The 22,146-nt window shown below is 31.1% G+C and overlaps 1 protein-coding gene across 1 annotated transcript in view; it reads right to left on the reverse strand.

Annotated features, from left to right (window-relative positions):
• Nucleotides 1-850: 850 nt before the first annotated feature.
• Nucleotides 851-22,146, reverse strand: part of LOC132720434 (procollagen-lysine,2-oxoglutarate 5-dioxygenase 2-like) — a 46,653-nt gene continuing 25,357 nt past the window's right edge. Inside the window, 10 exon segments of the mRNA XM_060704582.1 lie at nt 851-1,003; nt 7,124-7,270; nt 8,112-8,138; nt 8,140-8,217; nt 8,697-8,879; nt 11,204-11,336; nt 12,495-12,620; nt 13,411-13,512; nt 13,924-14,045; nt 14,944-15,075. Coding sequence (XP_060560565.1) covers nt 851-1,003; nt 7,124-7,270; nt 8,112-8,138; nt 8,140-8,217; nt 8,697-8,879; nt 11,204-11,336; nt 12,495-12,620; nt 13,411-13,512; nt 13,924-14,045; nt 14,944-15,075 — 1,203 coding nt within the window.

Here is a 22,146-nt window from a genome sequence, read left to right on the forward strand (position 1 = left end):
GGAGAAGGTCGATCATAAACAATTTTTTTTTAAAGAAAATGATTAAATAGGACTACCATTATATGAATAATTCCGAGCAAAAAATAAATAAAGTAAACACACAAGTTTACACAGAAAATATCTCTATTTATTATGGCAGATGCCACTACGAATATTTTAATTTTGTAGATTTTAAGTATATACAATTTATTGTTTGTAAAATTTGAGATAGATATCAAAGAAACATTGATAATTTTCAAACACATCATTCAATTTTTCCACCTTAAACGGTAAAATAATTATAGAAAATTAGATCATCACGTAATAATTTTTTGTTCTTAATTAGGTGTAATTCGGACTAATTCCCTACAAGTAAAACCGTAACCGGCAAACGGTATTTAGCTAGGTTTTCAAAAAGGTCAATTAACCAATCGTGTACGGTTTACAGATCACATGCTCCTCCATGTACCGAAAACAGGTCACGTGCTCCTCCATGCCTCAAAAGTTAAACGCGTACCAATACCCTGCGGTCTACAGACCGCAGGGAATGAATTCCAACAACAATCAAAATTAAAACTATTGCATATCATAAACAAGAAAAATATTACATACATTCGTATGTAATATAGGTACGATTGCATACTACTTTTTGTGAAGACTTTTTATACTTGCTGCATTATAGGTGTAATGTAAAATGAACAAACTTGTCATGAGATATGCCGGCTCGTGAAAATATGTGGCATTTTATCATGATTCGTGAAAATATATTACATATTACACTCAAACGAAAAAATATCCTCTTAACATTTGAATACAAAATAACAAATTGATAACTAAGAGGACTACTATAACTACCTCGTAGTAACTATAATTACCTTGTAGTCACTATAATTACCTCATAGTCTAGTTTTGGAGTATTGAGGGCAATATTGATGGTGAATGTAGATGAATCATGATGGGGCCGCAGCTCTTTCTGACGTTCTAGGTTATACTTCACTACAAAGTTTAATAAAGCTCGAGGAAGCTGTTAAAAGATAAATAATATAGTAAGATATATATATATATATAAATAATTTCATGTAAGATGTATGAGAAACTGACTTACGTACATATACTGTAATAGCTTTATAATTCTATTAAACATTTATTTCAAATATCATGTTGACAAAATTATGTATATAATATATAATTATTATACATCATTTTTATACTGAGGCCCACATGAATGATCTTGAAACCTCATTAAATAAAGATGTTACTTATTTACTAACATGTACTAAGCATATTTCTTACATAAAGATGTAATTTGTAACTGACAGTAATTGTAACTTATATATGCAATGGTGAATGTAAATAAAGCTTTCTGTTAAGGTAAGAAATTTATAACAACTTACTGTGATCAAAATATTGAATTCAAATTCATCTGCTTTATCTCACAAACATTTATATAATCAAATATTTATACTTATATGAGCAGCGTCATGACATAACCAACATAGTGCATTTGCGACCAGCATGGATCCATACCAGCCTGCGCATCCGCGCAGTCTGATCAGGATCCATGCTGTTCGCTATCAGTTTCTTTACTTGTAATAGGGTTGGTATGCTGATGCACAGTCTTGTCTGGATCCATGCTGGTCGCAAACGCAATACATTGGTTTTGTCATGGCGCGGCTCATATTTACTTGCACAAACTCTCTATTTTAGTTAAAGAAACAAAATATTATCAAAGCAAAAGACTGTGTTAGTCATGGAAGAGGCATTCTAGCATTCAGTAAATAGTAGAACAAACAAAAGCTTCACTACATGCTCGTGTAGAAGGCAGGAAATCAAATTTGTATCACTGAATTAAAAAACCTTATCTTCAATTATCTTCTTTATTTTTAGAACTAAAAATATTTTCATTTATTCAGTTTGGAGTTTAACTTATATTTTTTTATTTTATTTGTTTTTCTCTTTTTGGTTTAAAAAATTAATTTAACCTTGATAATTTTGGACAAAGAAAATCACTTAGCAAAAATCAAAAATTTCTTTTTTAAGAAAAGGGAGCAACATGTAAATATCAAAAATGGAGAACAGTTCTGAACAAAATAGTTTTGTAAAAGATGATAATTTAAACATGGATGTTAACAAAAAAATACCAATGCCATTTGTACAGATGATACGGGAACAGTATCCTCGTTATTTCCCGATAAATTCATTATTATAGCATAAAATCGGCTATTTTCCCCTATTTTGCCCATGTTATAACGGGCCAAAACCATGTGTTAACATAATCACGCGCTCTTGTTATAGCCCGGTTTCACCTATGCGCAATACATACAGGGCCCAGTAAACAAACAAAAATTTGACGATTTGGACTGTTTGCCAAAGAGTCATGCGCTCTTGTTATATTGAAATTATTGATTCGAGGGCCCCAATCGCATAACGACGTGCAGCATTCAAGTAACTATGCCAGAAGTACCGCATATAGACATCGCTGCTAATCTTGGTTGTTGCCCTTTCTAAGAAACGGACAGTTGTCAATGTAAACAAATACAGTACCTGTCATTCAGTTTAACACTCTGATTAACATACAAAACTAGATTACAAAAAAATGAATATGAGAAAATGTTGTTTTATTTATGTTAATGTTGATAAATGCTCTTTATATTTCTTTGAGAGAATAATGCTTAGTGCCTAATTTTTTTTTATAAACTTGTTTGCTTGAAAAAAAAATCAATTTGTTAAATCAATTAAAATTCGAAATTTTGTTCGGTTCTGAGAATTTTCCAAGTTGTTGGCCCCGGAATAATAAAACGCATACATAAAACATGTAGAATTGGATAAATACCGTCCAAGCACAAGAAATTAATGTAATTGTGTTTTGTATTAACTATACATCACGAATTTGTTTTAAAATTTTATGCTATAATAGCGTCAACGCATGTTTATTTTGTGTTATAAAGTCTGCAGAGTCTCTCAGAACTGTTGGAGCCCTCGACCTACCAGGCTCGGGAACCAACCGTTCCTCGGGACTCTGCAGACGTTATAACACGGAAAAACGTGCGTTAACCCTATAAAATGACCCTCATCATTATCAGTCAAAGATATACAAAATATAAACTCTATGTCACATGACGTGATCACTCACATCTGAATAAAAGCCTGGGTAAACTTTTAGCTGTAGAGGAGATACATATTTTCTCAAGAATTCAAGCCAACCATCTTGCAGATCAATCTGTGTCATATGTATGTCATCGGTGGGAACATTCTCGTACCCACTGCTTAATCTTGCATCCTAGAAATAATCAAACATGCTTGTACATGCTGTTACTTTCTGTATTATAATCCTAGCATATATGCCATTGATATATATTAATATAACAGCCAACCAAAAGTCTTTTCAGGTTCCTTGTCTTTGACACAACTGAAACAGTACAAGATACTTGAAAAGTTATTTCATTTAGTGAAACTGAAACAGGTTTACTGTAGATTTTATAAAGGAATCTTTGAATGATTTAAAGTCTCTAAAACCATCTGACTTTAGCAGAATATATAGAAACCAAGAGGGTTATATAGGACATGACCTTGACCTTTACCAGCTGTAAATTTTGTGTATTGACATAATTTTGCTAAAAATAATTAGGAAATATTCACCTAGTATATCCCAATATTTTAAAGTAATAAGCCATGTAACGGTGTTACATCAATGTGACCTCAATAACCTGACTTTAAATGCACAAGGTAAGATTATGTAACCTTGAACTTCAATATGTTAACAGTGATAATCTTTGACCTCTTAAACATTTAAGGTAATCTTGTAATCCGGTCAATTATTGCTTGTTTCAGTATTCACATATTAATGTACAGTCAGTAATAAGAGTTTAAGGTTAACTGACATACAAAAACAACTATAAGGCGACAGAACGATTGACATAAAACATGCAAGAAAATTGTAGCTGAAGGTTCAAGGTGGTCATCACAATTGTATGTCTTGTTTTTCTGATAATGACTGTAACAGCACATCTGTTACATTTATTGGCTGCAACACAACATCTGTTTCAGTGACTGGCTGTAACACCACATCTATTACAGTAACTGGCTGTAACACCACATCTGTTACAGTTACTGACTGTAACACCACATCTGTTACAGTTACTGGTTGTAACACCACATCTGTTACAGTTACTGACTGTAACACCACATCTGTTACAGTAACTGGCTGTAACACCATGTCATCTGTTACAGTTACTGACTGTAACACAACATCTGTCACAGTGAATGACTTAAACACCACATCTGTTACAGTAACTGGCTGTAACACCACAACTGTTACAGTTACTGGCTGTAACACCTCAGCTGTTACAGTTACTGACTGTAACACCACATCTGTTACAGTTACTTGCTGTAACACCACATCTGATACAGTTACTTGCTGTAACACCACATCTGTTACTATTTACTGACTGTAACACCACATATGTTACAGTTACTTGATGTAACACCACATCTGTTACAGTTACTTGCTGTAACACCACATCTGTTACAATGACTGGTTGTAACACCACATATGTTACAGTTACAGAAAAAAAAGTAGAATCATGCAATTATACATGAAGGTTGAGACAAAGTTGTCCCCATATTACATGTGAACCTACATAATAAATGACAATCTTTTCATTAATTTTGAAACAAACAATATATTTACCACATGACATAGCTTATTACCGTTATGAACATGTAATTTAAATGGTGTTTTTGCCATGTGTTTAAAACTTTATGATGCTGTGACACATTTTTCCAGTCAAGATCATTGGTTCCATTACTTAAATCAGATTGTACAATTTAATGCCACATAAGCTAACACTGGAGAGCATGACAGATCCAATATCTTGAATAACCAATCCCTCAAATATAGAAAAAAAACACCTTAAGTTGGCAATTTGTTACCTCTCCAATTTTATTTACACTGCTTTCAAAAGATTTCCCCTATTCCTTTTTTTATGTCATGTCATAAAATTCTGATAATAAATGAGCCGCGTCACGACAACCAACTATAGTGAGTTTGCGACCAGCAAGGATCCAGACCAGCCTGGAGCATCCGCACAGTCCTGATCAGGATCCATGCTGTTCGCTATCAGTTTCTCTACTTGTTAAATAGGGTTTGTAAGGCAAACAGCATGATCCTGATCAGACTGCGCGGATGCAAACCCATTATGTTGGTTTTGTCATGATGCGCTCAAAAGAATCTTACATTCACTGTCATCTCACAGAAACTTACATCATAACTTGTCTAGAAGTATTATATTGTTACAGGCTCACTTTAATAACTTTTTTGGTAGACTTGTTTTATATAAGTTTCTACAAGATGGACAACTCAATTTATGACATTTTTAAACAGCAATTTAACAAGAGGGCCATGATGGCCCTGAGGTCGCTCCACCTGTTATATAGCACCCCACCCCCACCCCCCCCACACACACACACACAAACACACACCCAAGAGAAAGATGTTTCATGCTAACATCTAAGCGTCTAGCTCATTGGGCTTTTTTAAAAGGAAGTTTTTTTAAGTTTTTTACTATAAACAACATATAGTTAAAGAACAATGACACCTGGGGGGGGCCAGTTTTGACCCCAGGGCTTTTATTTTTGAACAAACTTTGTAGACACTTACTAGAAGATGTTTCATGCTTAATATCTAAAACTCTAGCTATTTGGGTTTTTTCAAAGAAGATTTTATAAGTTTTTGCTATACCGAATAAGAAAATCAATGACCCCCGGGCGGGGCCAATTTTGACCCCAGGGCTTTTTTATTGAACAAACTTGGTAGACACCTATTTTATATGTTTGATGCTAAATATCTTAGCTCTAGCTATTTGAGTTCTTTTAAAAGAAGATTTTTAAGTTTTTACTACATGCATATAGGGAAAATCACATGACCCTGGGGTGGGGCCAATTTTGACCCCAGGGCTTTTATTTTGAACAAACTTGGTAGACACCCATAAGAAGATGTTTCATGCTAAACATCTAAAGCTCTAGGCTCATTGGCTTTTTAAAAGAAGATTTTTTTTAAGTTTTTACTATACACATATAGTTAAAAACAATGACGCCCCTGGGGGCAGGCCAGTTTTGACCCCAGGGCTTTTTATTTGAACAAACTTTTGTAGACACTTACTAGAAGATGTTTCATGCTTAAAATATCTAAACTCTAGCTATTTGGGTTTTTTTCAAAAAGAAGATTTTTAAGTTTTTGCTATATTCACATATAAGGGAAATCAATGACCCCGGAGCGGGGCCCAAATTTTGACCCCAGGGCTTTTATTTGAACAAACCTGGTAGACGCCCCTTACAACATGTTTCATGCTAAATATCTTAGCCACTTACTAGAAGATGTTTCATGCTTAATATCTAAACTCTAGCTATTTGGGTTTTTTCAAAGAAGATTTTAAGTTTTTGCTATACCGAATAAGGAAAATCAATGACCCCCGGGGCGGGGCCAATTTTGACCCCAGGGCTTTTATTTGAACAAACTTGGTAGACACCTATTTTATATGTTTGATGCTAAATATCTTAGCTCTAGCTATTTGAGTTCTTTAAAAGAAGATTTTTTAAGTTTTTACTACATGCATATAGGGAAAATCAATGACCGCCTGGGGTGGGGCCAATTTTGACCCCAGGGCTTTTATTTGAACAAACTTGGTAGACACTCACTAGAAGATGTTTCATGCCAAATATCTAAGCTCTAGCTCTTAGGGTTTTTTAAAAGAAGATATTTAAAGTTTTTTCTTTCAGTTGCCATGGCAACCAGAGTTCTGCATGGAATTAAATTCTTTGAACAATTTTTAAAGGTGACCACCAAAGGAACATCAAGTTTGGATGAAATTGGCCTAGTGGTTTATGAGGAGATGTCATTTAAAGTAAAAGTTTACGGACGACGGCCGGAAGCCGGACGAAAGCGATCACAAAAGCTCACCCTGTCACTTTGTGACAGGTGAGCTAAAAAGGCAAGTAGAAATTCAGGCTCCTAATCTGACATGCTGGAATACATCCTAGAGACGAAGATGATAGTTTTGTTAATGAGGGTAAGTAGGGGGAGGGGATGCAAGAGCTAGCAATGTCAAGCATCAAAACATGCATTAACAACTTTCAGTATTCCTACATTACTATAGTATCCAGGATAAACTTTGGTTGCTAGGGGAGCTACATAAACACGTAAGAATTCCAGCCATTGATTCTGTAGGTTAATCTGTGTCATATGGACATCGTCAGTAGGAACATTCTCGTAACCACCGGCTAACCTAGTATCCTAAAATAATACTCTATTTAATCAATACTTTATTTTTACAAGAAAACAGTTATCAACCAATTATTAACCAATTAACAACAATTATTAACCAAATTACAAATGTATTAAACCATTTTAACCAATTATTGACCAATTATCATGAAATCAAATTAATAATCTGCCAAATTTATGGAATGATTTTGTCAGGTTTTGAATTTCAAAGTCAATGAAATTTAAGGGATTTTAATATTAAAATATATAAAATTAAGCCTGGTCAGACTGCACACTGGCTCTATACTGGTGACAAGGGCTCAACAATTTGGGTTACAGCAGGATAATCTTTAATTTAATAGAGCAAAAAATAAACTCAAGCTTTTTACAGCTATCAGTTAACTTAATGTATTGTTATACACTACAAATTTTTAATTAAAACATACAGCCAAATTTGATATTTTTAAAATTACTCATTTATCAAATGCCGATAAACAAAATCCAGTTATTTATTTTACATGTATTACAGTTTATCATTAAACAGTTTTATGTTTTCATAAGTTATAATATCATCTTTACTGATTACCATAGCAAATAAATAATGGTGAAATTAATGATCTTTAAGGAATACAAGATAAAACAGAATAACAAATGAGTGGCGTCATGACAAAACCAACATAATGGGTTTGCAACCAGCATGGATCCAGACCAGCCTGCGCATCTGCACAGTCTGATCAGGATCCATGCTATTCACTATCAGTTTCTCTACTTGTTATAGGGTCTGTAAGCAAACAGCATGGATCCTGATCTGAATCCATGCTGGTCGCAAACTCATTATCTTGGTTTTGTCCTGAAGCGGCTCAAAACATACCTCGCTCTTGCCCCCCGACCACATGTTGAACATTTTCTAACTCTGCTACTATCTCATCACAAAACACTTCTGTCATTACCGGGAACCAGAAAACATCAGGACATGGCTGTAAATATATGAACAATATTCATGTTCATACTTTTTAAAAGGATAGTTATTTTGTTGAGTTTCAAACTTGTTTAATAGTATTCCAGTCATTATTATTTATTGACATATATTCACACAACAAAATGTTTCTTCAGGCACATGCTGGTACCTGAGTAAAACAATCTTCTTTACAACTTCTTCACTTAAATGAACTCTTTAAGTTCTTGGAAAGATTCAAACCACTAGGGGCAAGTGGTTCACAGTCCACTACTTTAACTCCACGACCAAAAAGGCCTGGAAAAATGCAGATAGACTTAATACTAGAAGTTAATTATTTTTTCTATAATTACTTGCCAACTTCTCCGTGTAAGTTATATGACAGAGGAACACAAAACTAGACATACTATTGTAAACCTTACCATTGTCGTAACATGTGTTCTTACTGGACAAGGAATGTATTCAAATTAAAATTTCAAAATGATTAATGATTGCCATTACCTGTTCTATGACAGCATTTTCTGCTAAACTGTGTGAGTAATTTGGGTGTATGTATCGTTTCTCCCAATCGTACGGGTTATTAAATATTTCCCATAATTCAATATGAAGTCTACCAGTCTGTGCTCCATCTGAGTTGATCAGGTAACCAAACTCTTTCCTGTTTGTAACAAACATAAAATAACCCTGAAATGTCAAAATAAACATAAAATAACCCTGAAATGTCAAAACAAACATAAAATAACCCTGAAATGTCAAAATAAACATAAAATAACCCTGAAATGTCAAAATAAACATAAAATAACCCTGAAATGTCAAAATAAACATAAAATAACCCTGAAATGTCAAAATAAACATAAAATAAAAACATAAAATAACCCTGAAATGTCAAAATAAACATAAAATAACCCTGAAATGTCAAAATAAACATAAAATAAAAACATAAAATAACCCTGAAATGTCAAAATAAACATAAAATAACCCTGAAATGTCAAAATAAACACATCTGTTAAGTAATACAAGGTGAATTTATAAGAGTAATACAAAATAAACATATTTATAAAGTAATACAAGGTGACTTTATATAGAATAATACAAATAAACACATTTATAAAGTAATACAAGGTGACTTTATATAGAATAATACAAAATAAACACATTTATAAGTAATACAAGGTGAATTTATATAGAATAATACAAAATAAACAAATTTAATAAAGTAATACAAGGGTGAATTTATATAGAATAATACAAAATAAACACATTTATAAAGTAATACAAGGTGAATTTATAGAATAATACAAAATAAACAAATTTATAAAGTAATACAAGGTGAATTTATAGAGTAATACAAAATAAACACATTTATAAAGTAATACAAGGTGAATTTATAGAGTAATACAAAATAAACAAATTTATAAAGTAATACAAGGTGAATTTATAGAGTAATACAAAATAAACACATTTATAAAGTAATACAAGGTGAAATTTATAGAGTAATACAAATAAACAAATTTATAAAGTAATACAAGGTGAATTTATAGAGTAATACAAAATAAACATATTTATAAAGTAATACAAGGTGAATTTATAGAATAATACAAAATAAACATATTTATAAAGTAATACAAGGGACTTTATATAGAATAATACAAAATAAACACATTTATAAAGTAATACAAGGTGACTTTATATAGAATAATACAAAATAAACACATTTATAAAGTAATACAAGGTGAATTTATAGAGTTATACAAAATAAACAAATTTATAAAGTAATACAAGGTGAATTATAGAATAATACAAAATAAACACATTTATAAAGTAATACAAGGTGAATTTATAGAGTTATACAAAATAAACAAATTTATAAAGTAATACAAGGTGAATTTATAGAATAATACAAAATAAACACATTTATAAAGTAATACAAGGTGAATTTATAGAGTTATACAAAATAAACACATTTATAAAGTAATACAAGGTGACTTTATATAGAATAATACAAAATAAACACATTTGTAAAGTAATACAAGGTGAATTTATAATGTTATCCAATATAAACACAATTATAAAGCAATACAATAGAAACACTTTTATAAAATTATACAATGGTATTATTTATCTAGAGCATGAAATTTGTTGTCATCAACTAAAAATGAGTGTTTTTTGTGTCTGTGCTTATCGAGTCAAATAACAAGAATCTTCTGAATTCATTTATCATACATTAATTGAAAATTAAAAATTTCAGAAAATAATTTATGTACATTTTCTTTATAAAGCATTTTAAAGATTAAATGGTGACTTTAAATCTTTACATGTTTTTATTTGGCACCTATGTAGAACAACCAACCATCTGTTTGCAAGCTGGACAGGTTCTTTACAGAAAATTATCAAAAAATCTCCAGCTAAAATTCAACCTTCTGTAGTGAGGGGCAACTAGTACAAAATAAGAAACCATAACCACTTGAGAATGGAAGCTCCTATAAAACAGCAGTTCTGATTCCAGACTGGAGGGAAACCTTTATAATTATAAGTACCAGCAGTTCTGATTCCAGACTGGAGGGAAAGCTCAATAATTATCAGTACCAGCAGTTCTGATTCCAGACTGGAGGGAAAGCTTTATAATTATCAGTACCAGCAGTTCTGATTCCAGACTGGAGGGAAACCTTAATAATTATCAGTACCAGCAGTTCTGATTCCAGACTGGAGGGAAAGCTTTATAATTATCAGTACCAGCAGTTCTGATTCCAGACTGGAGGGAAACCTTAATAATTATCAGTACCAGCAGTTCTGATTCCAGACTGGAGGGAAAGCTTTATAATTATCAGTACCAGCAGTTCTGATTCCAGACTGGAGGGAAACCTTAATAATTATCAGTACCAGCACTCCAGCAGTTCTGATTCCAGACTGGTTGGAAGGCTCAATAATTATCAGTACCAGCAGGTCTGGTTACAAACTGGTGGCAAAGTATCACTACCAGCAGGTTAAGGTTTAAGCTGTGTGTATACCTTTTCTCTCAAAGTTTTACATAATGCCATATCAGCATCCAGACTGTCAGAGTCATACCCATTTCTCAATGCAGGTAAAACATGTGCTTGCACCAGATACACCCCTGTCAAATATGGAACATTCCATAATCCACTGTAAAAAAAGATAGGGGAAAAAATCAACATAAAGAATGTAAATGAATTATAATTTCTCAATCTTTAATGTCAAACGTCTATATTATTTCCATTAAAGTTCACTTTTGTTGATGTAGGGTTTTATGTTGCACCAAAAAAGTAGAGGTCATATTGCAACTTTCCAGCTTACTGACCTCAGGTGCGGCTCTGTGCATTATTACAGGCACAAACAGCCACCAGTTAAAGGTTTAAGATTAAAATAAACTTAAAACAGCTTTTTATATTCCTTATATTATAATTTTACATTCATTATATACTTATTAATGAAATAATTACTTCTGACTTAAAATTACAGAAGAAAAACTTAAACAATGAGAATTTAAGGAACAAATATCTTTCACTGAAATTATGTGCAACAAATATTATGCCTTAAAACTGAACTGTTATCCTGCATTTATTATTATGGGTTAAAAAGCCCTGTCTGGTTTAACCCTTAATCTCATAAAGAAGTGTTTTGACAGCTTTTCAACCAAACACCCCCCCCCGCCTGTTAAGGCCTAAAACAGTGAAAAAAATGTCCTATTTAGGCCCAAACACTGTTTTTTGTTTGAGTAATGTTGATAAAAAAAGTTATCACTTTTTCGGTGCCACCCCTATTCAAAAGGTTCATCAAGGGGTTGCCAGATTGGGGATGTGACCCCTTCTGTTTCGGGGGTTTGCCAAGAAAATTTTTGACATGTGACAGGCTAAAAATGGCTTCAGGTCAATTGTAAGGTAACGTGTAACCAACGCTGAAAAGGCTTTTACTCTATCTCAATCCATTGAGAAGTTGCAGCACTTTGAAATCAGTTTTGAAGGAAATACAATGCAAAATAGTGATTTTTGGAAATTTTGAGACGTCCCCCCAGTTGCCATGGTAACAGGAAATTTAAGATTGAGCATGCTGTTACAGAGGCTATGGTCAAGTCAACATTTGTGCCAAGTTTCTTCACTATTGAAGCATTTTTCATAGTTTCATAGCAGTTTGAACTTGTAACAGGAGGCTTTTCAATGAAAACAGCCATTTTTCACAATATGCTCATGTAGTAAAAAGTTAACCTGATGACATATGTTTGTCGTGACCTTCACTCAGATTTGTGAGTTTAAAGAAATAAATGAACAAGTTTTTATATCTTACATTTTATCACCATGAACAATATCCATGTAGTCTTCCGACCGAGCGTAGAAACCTGTGGCACTGAGAGCTCCCCAGAAATTAGACCACGCCTTACCACGTCTAGTAACAATTGGAGCTAAAACTGATCTGAAATATACAAATATATAATGTCTGGCTATTAATTGTCTGTAAAGAAATGATCAAAATGTAGTAGTCCTTCTACATTCCCCAATTAATACAATATTTCAGAAATATATATTAAATATATAACACTGTCAAAATCCATTTTTTTTTTTTGTTCTACACTGACTTTTGTCAGACATCAATTTTTGTTTCGTCTGATATCAATATCTATGAGGCATTTTTATCATTTATATACATGTATGTGTGACTACTGAAAATTGTTAGTTTTATTTCAATGAACCAAATCATGTTTTGAAAATAACTTCTTCGTGTAATGAAATTCAACATATTTTTATCAGTTCTCTTTCTATTAGCATATTAAATTGGAAATAGATATGAATATTTCTTGTGTTGTAGCAGAGTAATACATGGTTCATCTTTCACATGCTTAGTCATTTATCACCTGGATCTACTAAAAATAGTAATTGATGTTTTATTGCTAATTTGAGCACCAACCATGCATTACTCTTCAACAATCCATTCAAACTTGACGTCTGAGTGGCGGCGTGGCCGAGTGGTTAACGCGTCGGACTAGTAATCTAAGGATTGCTTACAGCGTGGGTTCAAACCCTGCCAGGGGCAAGCGGTTGTTTCCTTGAGCAAGAAACTTTACATTCATTGCTTAGTACTGTTTGGTTCCAGGAACAGATTCAAGAGTGTTTCAATAAGCTTATAGCTTCCAACACAATCGAACTAAAATAAATTTGTATAAACCAAACTTGACGTCTATTTTCTGAATGTAAACTTGTCTCACCTGTTCTGATGTATCAATAGTTTTAATGTTTGATCATTTTCAAGATGAACATCACCATCCACGTTGAAGAAATACTGACAATCTTTCTTTATACATTCTTCTCTAGAAACAAACAAATCAATATAAAACCCATGGCAAGTGAAGTGACATTTTGCCCATTTTAATGCTGAGAATTTAATTTGGTACTATTTCAAGTGAAGTGACATTTTGCCCATTTTAATGCTGAGAATTTAATTTGGTAGTATTTCAAGTCAAAGATTGCCTGTAATGGTCATCAGGTAATTTTCCAGCTATCAATTGGAAGGACAGTCACTTGTGTTCACTCAAAACATTAAATAACTCAAACACCAGCAGGTATTTTAGTCACTGATTAGTATGCTTGATAATTGCTTCCTAAAGTTACAGAACTTTTATTCATTTTATTCAGTTGGACTTTAACTCACATTGACACTTGAGATATTTTTCAATATTTCATTTATAAGTATATAATAATTATATATATATATGTATTACATGGCCCAGTTCCTGGCTGCTGCTTCACCAATACTGTCATATGAACCTATAGTATTGACAGACTTGTACAATATTCCAACCTTGTTCAAGAATAAATCTATCTCATTCTGGTGATTTCTTAACTGAAAATAAAAATACAAAATGAGAAACAGTCATGAAGTTAGTTCATACAGTAGATAAATAAATTAAAAATAAGTTAATCAATATATTAACAATATCCTGTAGATAACACACCTTGTTATAGCGTATATACATTTATCACACACCCATGCCGATTTTGTGACTCCGTAAATATGGTATTGCACGGCCTTGCATATATTTTGACGTGACGTCATTAGCGTTATACAAACATAGTGTAAAGACGCGCTAAATGTTAGCGTTATACTATAGACGCGTCAATGAAAAATGACTCTTATTTCACTTTAAACGGTCTTTATTTTTGGGTATGTGATAAATAGAATATTAAATTCGTGTAAGTTCATTACTGAATTTATTGCACTCGTTGAATAAAATAATATTATGCTCGCCAGAGGCTCGCATAATATAATTTTATTCAACTCGTGCAATAAATTCAGTATTGAACTTACACTCATTCAATATCCTCTATGTACTAACTGACTGTACATAAAATTAGTCAGAGTAATTAGACTTGTAAAAGAGACATCATATTTTTTGACTGCGGGATGTCTTTTTTGCAATGTTCAACAGTTTGGCAGTAGGAAAAAAAGTTAGCTAAATAAGTCAAAACGTTCATGCTTAATTAATTAGGCTTACATATTATATACAAATAAACCAGGGCTACCATATAAAGATATAAAAAATAACTTTAAATTCTTATATTTTAGATGGTTAATGCACCAATAACTTAAAACGTAATGATCAAGGTTGAAGTTTGCAGACAGGAATGCCACCATGACTGTAACAATACCTCTATTTTTTTTTTCTTTTGAAAAAAAGTTGAGCTAAAAATGGAATTAATAAGAAATACAAGTTTATCTAGTATAAGAGATGCTCACTCACTGATGAATGAATAAAGAAATCAATTTTCTGTTTAGGATAATCTAATGCTGCAATCTTCTGTAAGGCTTCTCTAAGAAATGGTGTTGGATGCTCCACAAACACTCCCAGTACAATAGATGGATAATCCTCTTCCTTTAAATAAATTGTCACAAAATATTATATTTAAAAGTTACATTTTTATATCACTCTAATAACATTGTTTCCCTTTTGATCACTCTAGTTGCATTTTTTTCTATTTATCACTACATTTTTCTATATATACATATCACTCTAATGACATTTTCCTTTTGATCACTCTGGTTGCTTTTATTCTATATATCACTTTAATTACATTTTTCTTTTATCACTGGTTGCATTTTTTCTATATATCACTTTGATTACATTTTTTTCTTTTTATCACTCTGGTTACATTTTTCTATATTGTATCTCAATTTAATTACATTTTTCTTTTGATCACTCTGGTTACATTTTTCTTTATATCACTTTAATTACATTTTTCTTTTGATCTCCATGGTTAATTTATCTATATATCACTTTAATTCCATTTTTCTGTTATCATTCTAGTTAAAGTTACAGTACAACAGTTTGTTGGACTAACCCTATAGAGAGCCCTGCATAACTATTTGCAATCAGAACTTTGAATTTGCAAAAGTAATTATAATTAGTTGTCATTATTTATTCATTATACAGACACTGCTAACATTCATTTTGCTACCTATACAACAAATAATTTCACATAACCATTATATACAACATATATTACCACTACAGAATGAAAGAATTTCTTCATTTCTGAAGCTAAATGTGGAGTTAACTAGAAATGTGTCCATAGGACACGGGTGCCCCCACCGCGACACTGTTCTGTCAATCTTTTTACTAAGTCAAGGGAAATAACTCTACAAATACTGGATAAATCCACAAGCCAAACCCCAGGTGCAAATCTAAAATATGCTGAGCAACCTGCCTATAAGGTTTATTGACTATGTCAAATCCTTTTTGAGAAACTTGCGACACAAGTTGAAAATTGCAAAAATTTTCTACGTGAAGGGCAATAACTCTAAAAATACTAAATAAATCCAGACGAAAATACCTGGTGCACAACTGCACATGCTGATCAATATTCCTGTAAAGTTACATGACTCTACGTCAAATACTTTTTGAGTTATGTGCGACACATGTTGAAAATTGCAAAATTTTACTAAGTCAAGGGCAATAACTCTGAAAATACTAAAAATATCCAGACGAAAATACCCAGGTGCACAACTACACATGCTGATTAACATTCCTGTAAAGTTTCATGACTCTAGGTCAAATACTTTTTTGAGTTATGTGCGACACAAGTTAAAAATTGCAAAATTTTACTAAGTCAAGGGCAATAACTCTAAAAATACTAAAAATATGCACACGAAAATACCCAGGTGCACAACTACACATGCTGATCAACATTCCGGTAAAGTTTCATGACTCTAGGTCAAATACTTTTAGAGTTACATGCGACACAAGTTGAAAATTGCAAAATTTTACTAAATCAAGGGCAATAACTCTGAAAATACTAAAAATATCCAGACGAAAATACCCAGGTGCACAACTACACATGCTGATCAACATTCCTGTAAAGTTTCATGACTCTAGGTCAAATACTTTTTGAGTTACATGCGACACAAGTTGAAAATTGCAAAATTTTACTAAGTCAAGGGCAATAACTCTGAAATACTAAAAATATCCAGACCAAAATACCTAGGTGCACAACTACACATGCTGATCAACATTCCTGTAAAGTTTCATGACTGTAGGTCAAATACTTTTTGGAGTTACATGCGACACAAGTTGAAAATTGCCAAATTTTACTAAGTCAAGGGCAATAACTCTGAAAATACTAAAAATATCCAGACGAAAATACCCAGGTGCACAACTACACATGCTGATCAAACATTCCTGTAAAGTTTCATGACTGTAGGTCAAATACTTTTGGAGTTTACATGCCACACAAGTTGAAAATTGCCAAATTTTTACTAAGTCAAGGGCAATAACTCTGAAAATACTAAAAAATATCCAGACGAAAATACCCAGGTGCACAACTGCACATGCTGATCAACATTCCTGTAAAGTTTCATGACTCTAGGTCAAATACTTTTGGAGTTACATGCGACACAAGTTGAAAAATTGCAAAATTTTTTTACTAAGTCAAGGGCAATAACTCTGAAAATACTAAAAATATCCAGACGAAAATACCCAGGTGCACAACTACACATGCTGATCAACATTCCTGTAAGTTTCATGACTCTAGGTCAAATACTTTTTGAGTTACGTGCGACACAAAAGTGTAAATGCCCGCCACTAACGTGGGGGGCACAAAAAAATCATCTTGTCACCTGTTGGTTTAAAGGACTACTATAATTTTCTGACATCACAACCTATCCCTGCCACCCCCTAATATTATAATAGTATGATAAATTATAAACTTACCCAGCAATCCCCTCAAGATTAATGGTATCTTTCCTGACAAGCTAATACACCCTGAACTTGATGTCCAAAAATCCGCTAAATAATTAGCAAGTCTGTTAAAACTCTGGCTATATGAGAAAATAAAAACATTTAAATTTAAAAATGCTTCCACCTAAATTTTTTTATAAAATTAATTAAAACCCTTTAAAAAAGTTGATGATATTTTTGATTTTTAGGAACCCTGTCCCTTTCATTTATTTAAAAAGAGTGTTTAGTGGACAGCAATGCTTTAAAAATTTACCCAAGGGGGTTTTTTGGGGGTAAAATGTTTTCCTTAATGAATACATAAAAATTATTTCCCAAAAACACAACCCAAAAGGGGTTTTTTAATAAAAGGGGTTTTTCATTCAAAATAAAAACAAATGGATTAAATTTGGGGAAAGCATTTTAAAAATTGGGTTTAAAAAAAAAAAACCCAAAAACCTTTTTAATTATTTTGGAAATTACCCCCTGACACCGCAAAAAACCCCAAAAATTTCTAAAAAATAAGAAAGCATAAAAAGGGAAAAAAGGGAAATCAAAAGTTATAGGACTTGTGCGATTTATGAAATAAAGCACACAGAAAAAGTGTGTAAATTTCAATCCATTTCATTTAGTATTAAGAAAAACTTTGCTAACACGTAAAAAAAATTTTTCCTTTAGGGATCCTTTCACTTTACAAATTTTGACTTTAATTGCCTAATTTTTCTGCAAATAGGGGCAAGGGTTAAAAAGCAAGTTTAATTTGGGGCCAAAGACCCACCCCCCGGGAAAAATTAAAAAACATTTTATCATTAAATTTTTTTTCGGGGGGTTTTTTTTTTTGCCCAATACTGTTTAAAAAATATTTTGGGAAAATTTTAATTTCATTTATGGAAAAAACCCCAATACATTTAATTTTAATAACATTTTTTCAACCCGGGGGTCCAAAAAAAAAAACTTTCCCAAATTTTACCAATTAACAAAATTTTTTAAAATTTAAATTTTGAAAAACGTCAAAAAAAACCTTTAAAAACATTGAAACAAAATTCTTTTTAATTTTCCAAAAGGTTATCCAAATTTTTCTTATACTTTTTTTTAAATTTTCCAAAAACTCATAAAAAACCAAAAAATTTAAAAAAAATTCCCCAAACCAATTTCAATTTTTAAAAAAAGGGAAATTTTTCCCGAAAAATTTTTAACCCAAACAAACTTTTTCCCTGATCCTCATTTCCCTTTTTTGACAGAAACCTTTTTTTCTTTCCCTAAATAGGGGAACCAGTAATTTAAATTTCTATTTAAACTCTTTTTTATATCAAAAAAAAATTTCTCCCTAAACAATCAAACCTTTAATTGGGCCATTTCCAGAAAAAACAAATGGAACGTGCCCTTTTTAAAATTGTAGAGAAAAATGTGCTGCCCTTTTTACTTTTAAAAGACTCATTAAAAAAAAATAAATTAAAAAATTAAAATTTTTTAGCAAAAATTTTGAAAAATAATATAAATTTTTTCATTGGGTAACAAGATTGTTTTTGGGAATAAACTCCACAACATATCTTGTAATCAAAAAACTGTGAAATTTTGGATGCACTTCAATACACAGTAATTTAAATTTAAATTACAAATTTTTTGTATTGAAATTTTATGAAATTTAAATAAAAATCCATTTTTTTTAATTACCCAATTTTTTTAAAAAGAAAGTCATGAAATATTAAAAAAAAGACCGGTTCGTATACTTGGGGAACAGGCAAATTTTAAAAAGGGATTAAATTTTTTTTGTTAAAAGGCAATTAATTTGTGAAAATTTTTTATAAAAAAAAAAGTTAAAACCATTTAAAAAAATATTAAAATATTTTTCCCTCAGCCTTAAAAACCCAAAATTTAAATTTTTATTAATTTTTTAAAAAATTTTTTGAAAAATTTAAATATTGGGTTTATAAAAAGGAAATTTTAAAAGGAAACCCCCCCGGGAAAATTTAAAATCTGTATCAAATTTTAAATACAAAATGAAGACTTTAAAACCTTTGGGACGCTATTTCACAGTTTATTTGGGCGGGTATTCCCAAACAGCAATTAGTTAGGGTTTAAATTTTAAATGTTTTTATATTTACAAAAAAATTTGTAGGGACGACAGGGCCAAAATTTTTTTTTGTAATAATTTCCAAAAAATTTTTAAAACCCGCTTTTGTTTTTTTTTTTTATAAACTTTGGTTTTTTTGACGGATTTATTTTAAGTAAAATTGTTACCCTTTATTTTTAAATTTACTTTCCCTTTTTGGAAACCCCCCAAAAATTTAAAAAAATTAAAAACTTTTTAAGAATTTTTTTCTTTTTGCCAAAACACCCTTTTTAAAGTTTTAATTTTTAGGAAAAAATTTATTTAAAAGTTTTTTAAAGACTTTGGTTTTTTTGAAAACCAAAATTCTTTTTTATTTTACCCAAAGTCCCTTTTGGTTCATAAATTTTTTTTCTATCTTTATTCCAATTTTTTTCCATTTTGTTTATGTTAAAAGTACCTTCTTTAAATTTTTACCCAACAAAGGGGTTGTAGAAAGAAAAAAACATTATTTAAAAAAAGCAATTTTTTGTTACAACCCCCTTTAAAACTTAATGCAAAAAATAAATATAATACTATTGTTTATTTTCCAGCTTTTTCTGGTGGAGGGAAAAAACCCTTTGGGGGTTTTTTCCCCCCTGGGGCATTATATAGGCCCAAAAGCAGGGACCCAAAACCCAAGTAGAACCATAAGTTTCGGTTTGCTAGTAAGTTTCCCCAAATGAAAAAAAAAAAAATCCCGGGGTATTCCAAAAAACACACAATGACAGAAAAGTTTTTATGGGGGGAAAAGCCAAAATTGGGATATATTTTGCAAAATTAAAACAAACAAAAAAGATAAATTTTGGGGTTTTTTTTTCCACTGAATTCACTATTCTTTTGGGTTTGGGAAAAAATCCCCCAAAGGAATTTTTAAAACACAATTTTTCCCTTTCCCCCGAAAATTACTTTCAGACCAATTTTTAAGACAAAAATAACCCAAAAAAAACCTTCTTTGATTTGTTTAAAATTTTGCCCTTTAAATTAGCCCGGAATATTTACAAAAAAAATTTCCATTTTTACTGACCCTGAAATTTAAAAGATGTTCCCAAAAATAAGATTATTAATGAATTTAAAATTTTCCCCTGACATTCTATATTTATGTTAGGGGTTTTTCTTTTTTTTATTTTTCTGCAATTTTGTAAAATTTTTTACTATTTTTATGCTTTAATTTATAACTTTTAAAATGATAAAAGGTATATTATGTATTTTCGTTTGAAAAATTTTTTCCAATTTATTTTAAAATTTTAAATTAAAAGGTTGTGGGGGGCCCCCAATTTTTTGGGGGAATTTACCCCTTGGGGGTTTTTAAAAAAAAAAAAAATCTCTGTCTTCTGATTTTTTGTTTTTTTCAAAGACAAATAAGTTTTATTTTGGAAAGTTACTTTTTTGGGCGGACCTTATTCCTGATTTTTCCCGGGGACTTCCCTGACTTTTTTGTAAACCTTTTTCCCCCACAGAACTACAAAAAATGGAAACTTTAAAATTAAAAATAAAATTTTATGTTTGTTTTCTTTTAAAGTGGTAAAGTTTTTTGGGCATTAAAATTGAATTTTTAAAAACCGGAAAAGGGGGTTTTGTTTAAAAATAATTTAAAGGTAAAAAACTTTTTTTATTTCCAAAACGGTTATTGTACTTACAAAAAAGGGGGAAAAAAAATTTTTAAATTAAAAACGCCCTTAAAACCAAAACCCCAATTTTAAAATTTCCCGAAAAAAAAAAACAAAAAATTTTTAAAAAAATTTAACTTAAAAAAGGTAAACCCCAATGTGCAACATTTTAAAAAAAATAAAAAAAAACTTAAACACAGTTTTGAAACTTTTTCACTGAGGGCCCGGTGAAAAAATTCCCCAAAAAACCAATTTATAAGGAGGAAGGCCGTCCTGTTTAAATTTTTAAGGGTTTTAAAAACCTTTGGAAAAAAATATTAAAGTCAAGTTTCAAAGAAAAAAATTCCATTTAAAAAAAACCCAAACCAAAAGTTTTCACCAAAAAAAATAAACCAAAGAACAAAGCAAAATTTGGGGACCTTTTTTTAAACCCTTGGGAAGGTTTCAAGGGGTTCCCCTTTTTATTTAATGAAGGGCAACTTTAAAGGGGGGTTTTTTACTTTTAAAATTCTTTCTTTAAGGGTTCTTTGGCCAAGTTAAAAAAGAAACAAAATTTTTAAAAACCAAAAAAAACTTTAAAAATATTTTTGAATTTTAGGTTTTAATGGAAAAAGGGAACGGGAACGGGCCCCTCAGGAAAAATATTTTTCAATAACCTCTTACTTTTTTTGGAAAAAGGTTTTGAAAAGGAAAAAAAAAAAAAAAGGGGCCCCAAAAACCTAAACCAAAAAAATTTCCCCCCGGCGGGTTTAAGCTTGTTATGGGGGACACTAAAAATATTGAAATCTAAAACCCACCTCAAAGGGGTTTTCATGGTTTGATTTTTTCTTTTTGTAGTTTTTAAAAATTTTGGTTTTTAAAATTTCCGGGGGAAAAAAAATTTTTTTTTTAAAAAAAGGGGAAAACATTAAAAATTTACAAAATTTAAAGGAAAAACGATTTGTTTTCCTTTTGTTACTCAAAAAACCTTTTTCTTCCCAAAATGAAAATCTTTTTAATTTTTTTAACCAAAAGGGTTTCCCTTTTGATTTTTCT

The sequence above is a fragment of the Ruditapes philippinarum genome, unplaced genomic scaffold (assembly GCF_026571515.1).
Source record: "Ruditapes philippinarum isolate M1 unplaced genomic scaffold, ASM2657151v2 ctg6997_1_1_1_1, whole genome shotgun sequence".
Taxonomy (NCBI): Eukaryota; Metazoa; Mollusca; class Bivalvia; order Venerida; family Veneridae; genus Ruditapes; species Ruditapes philippinarum.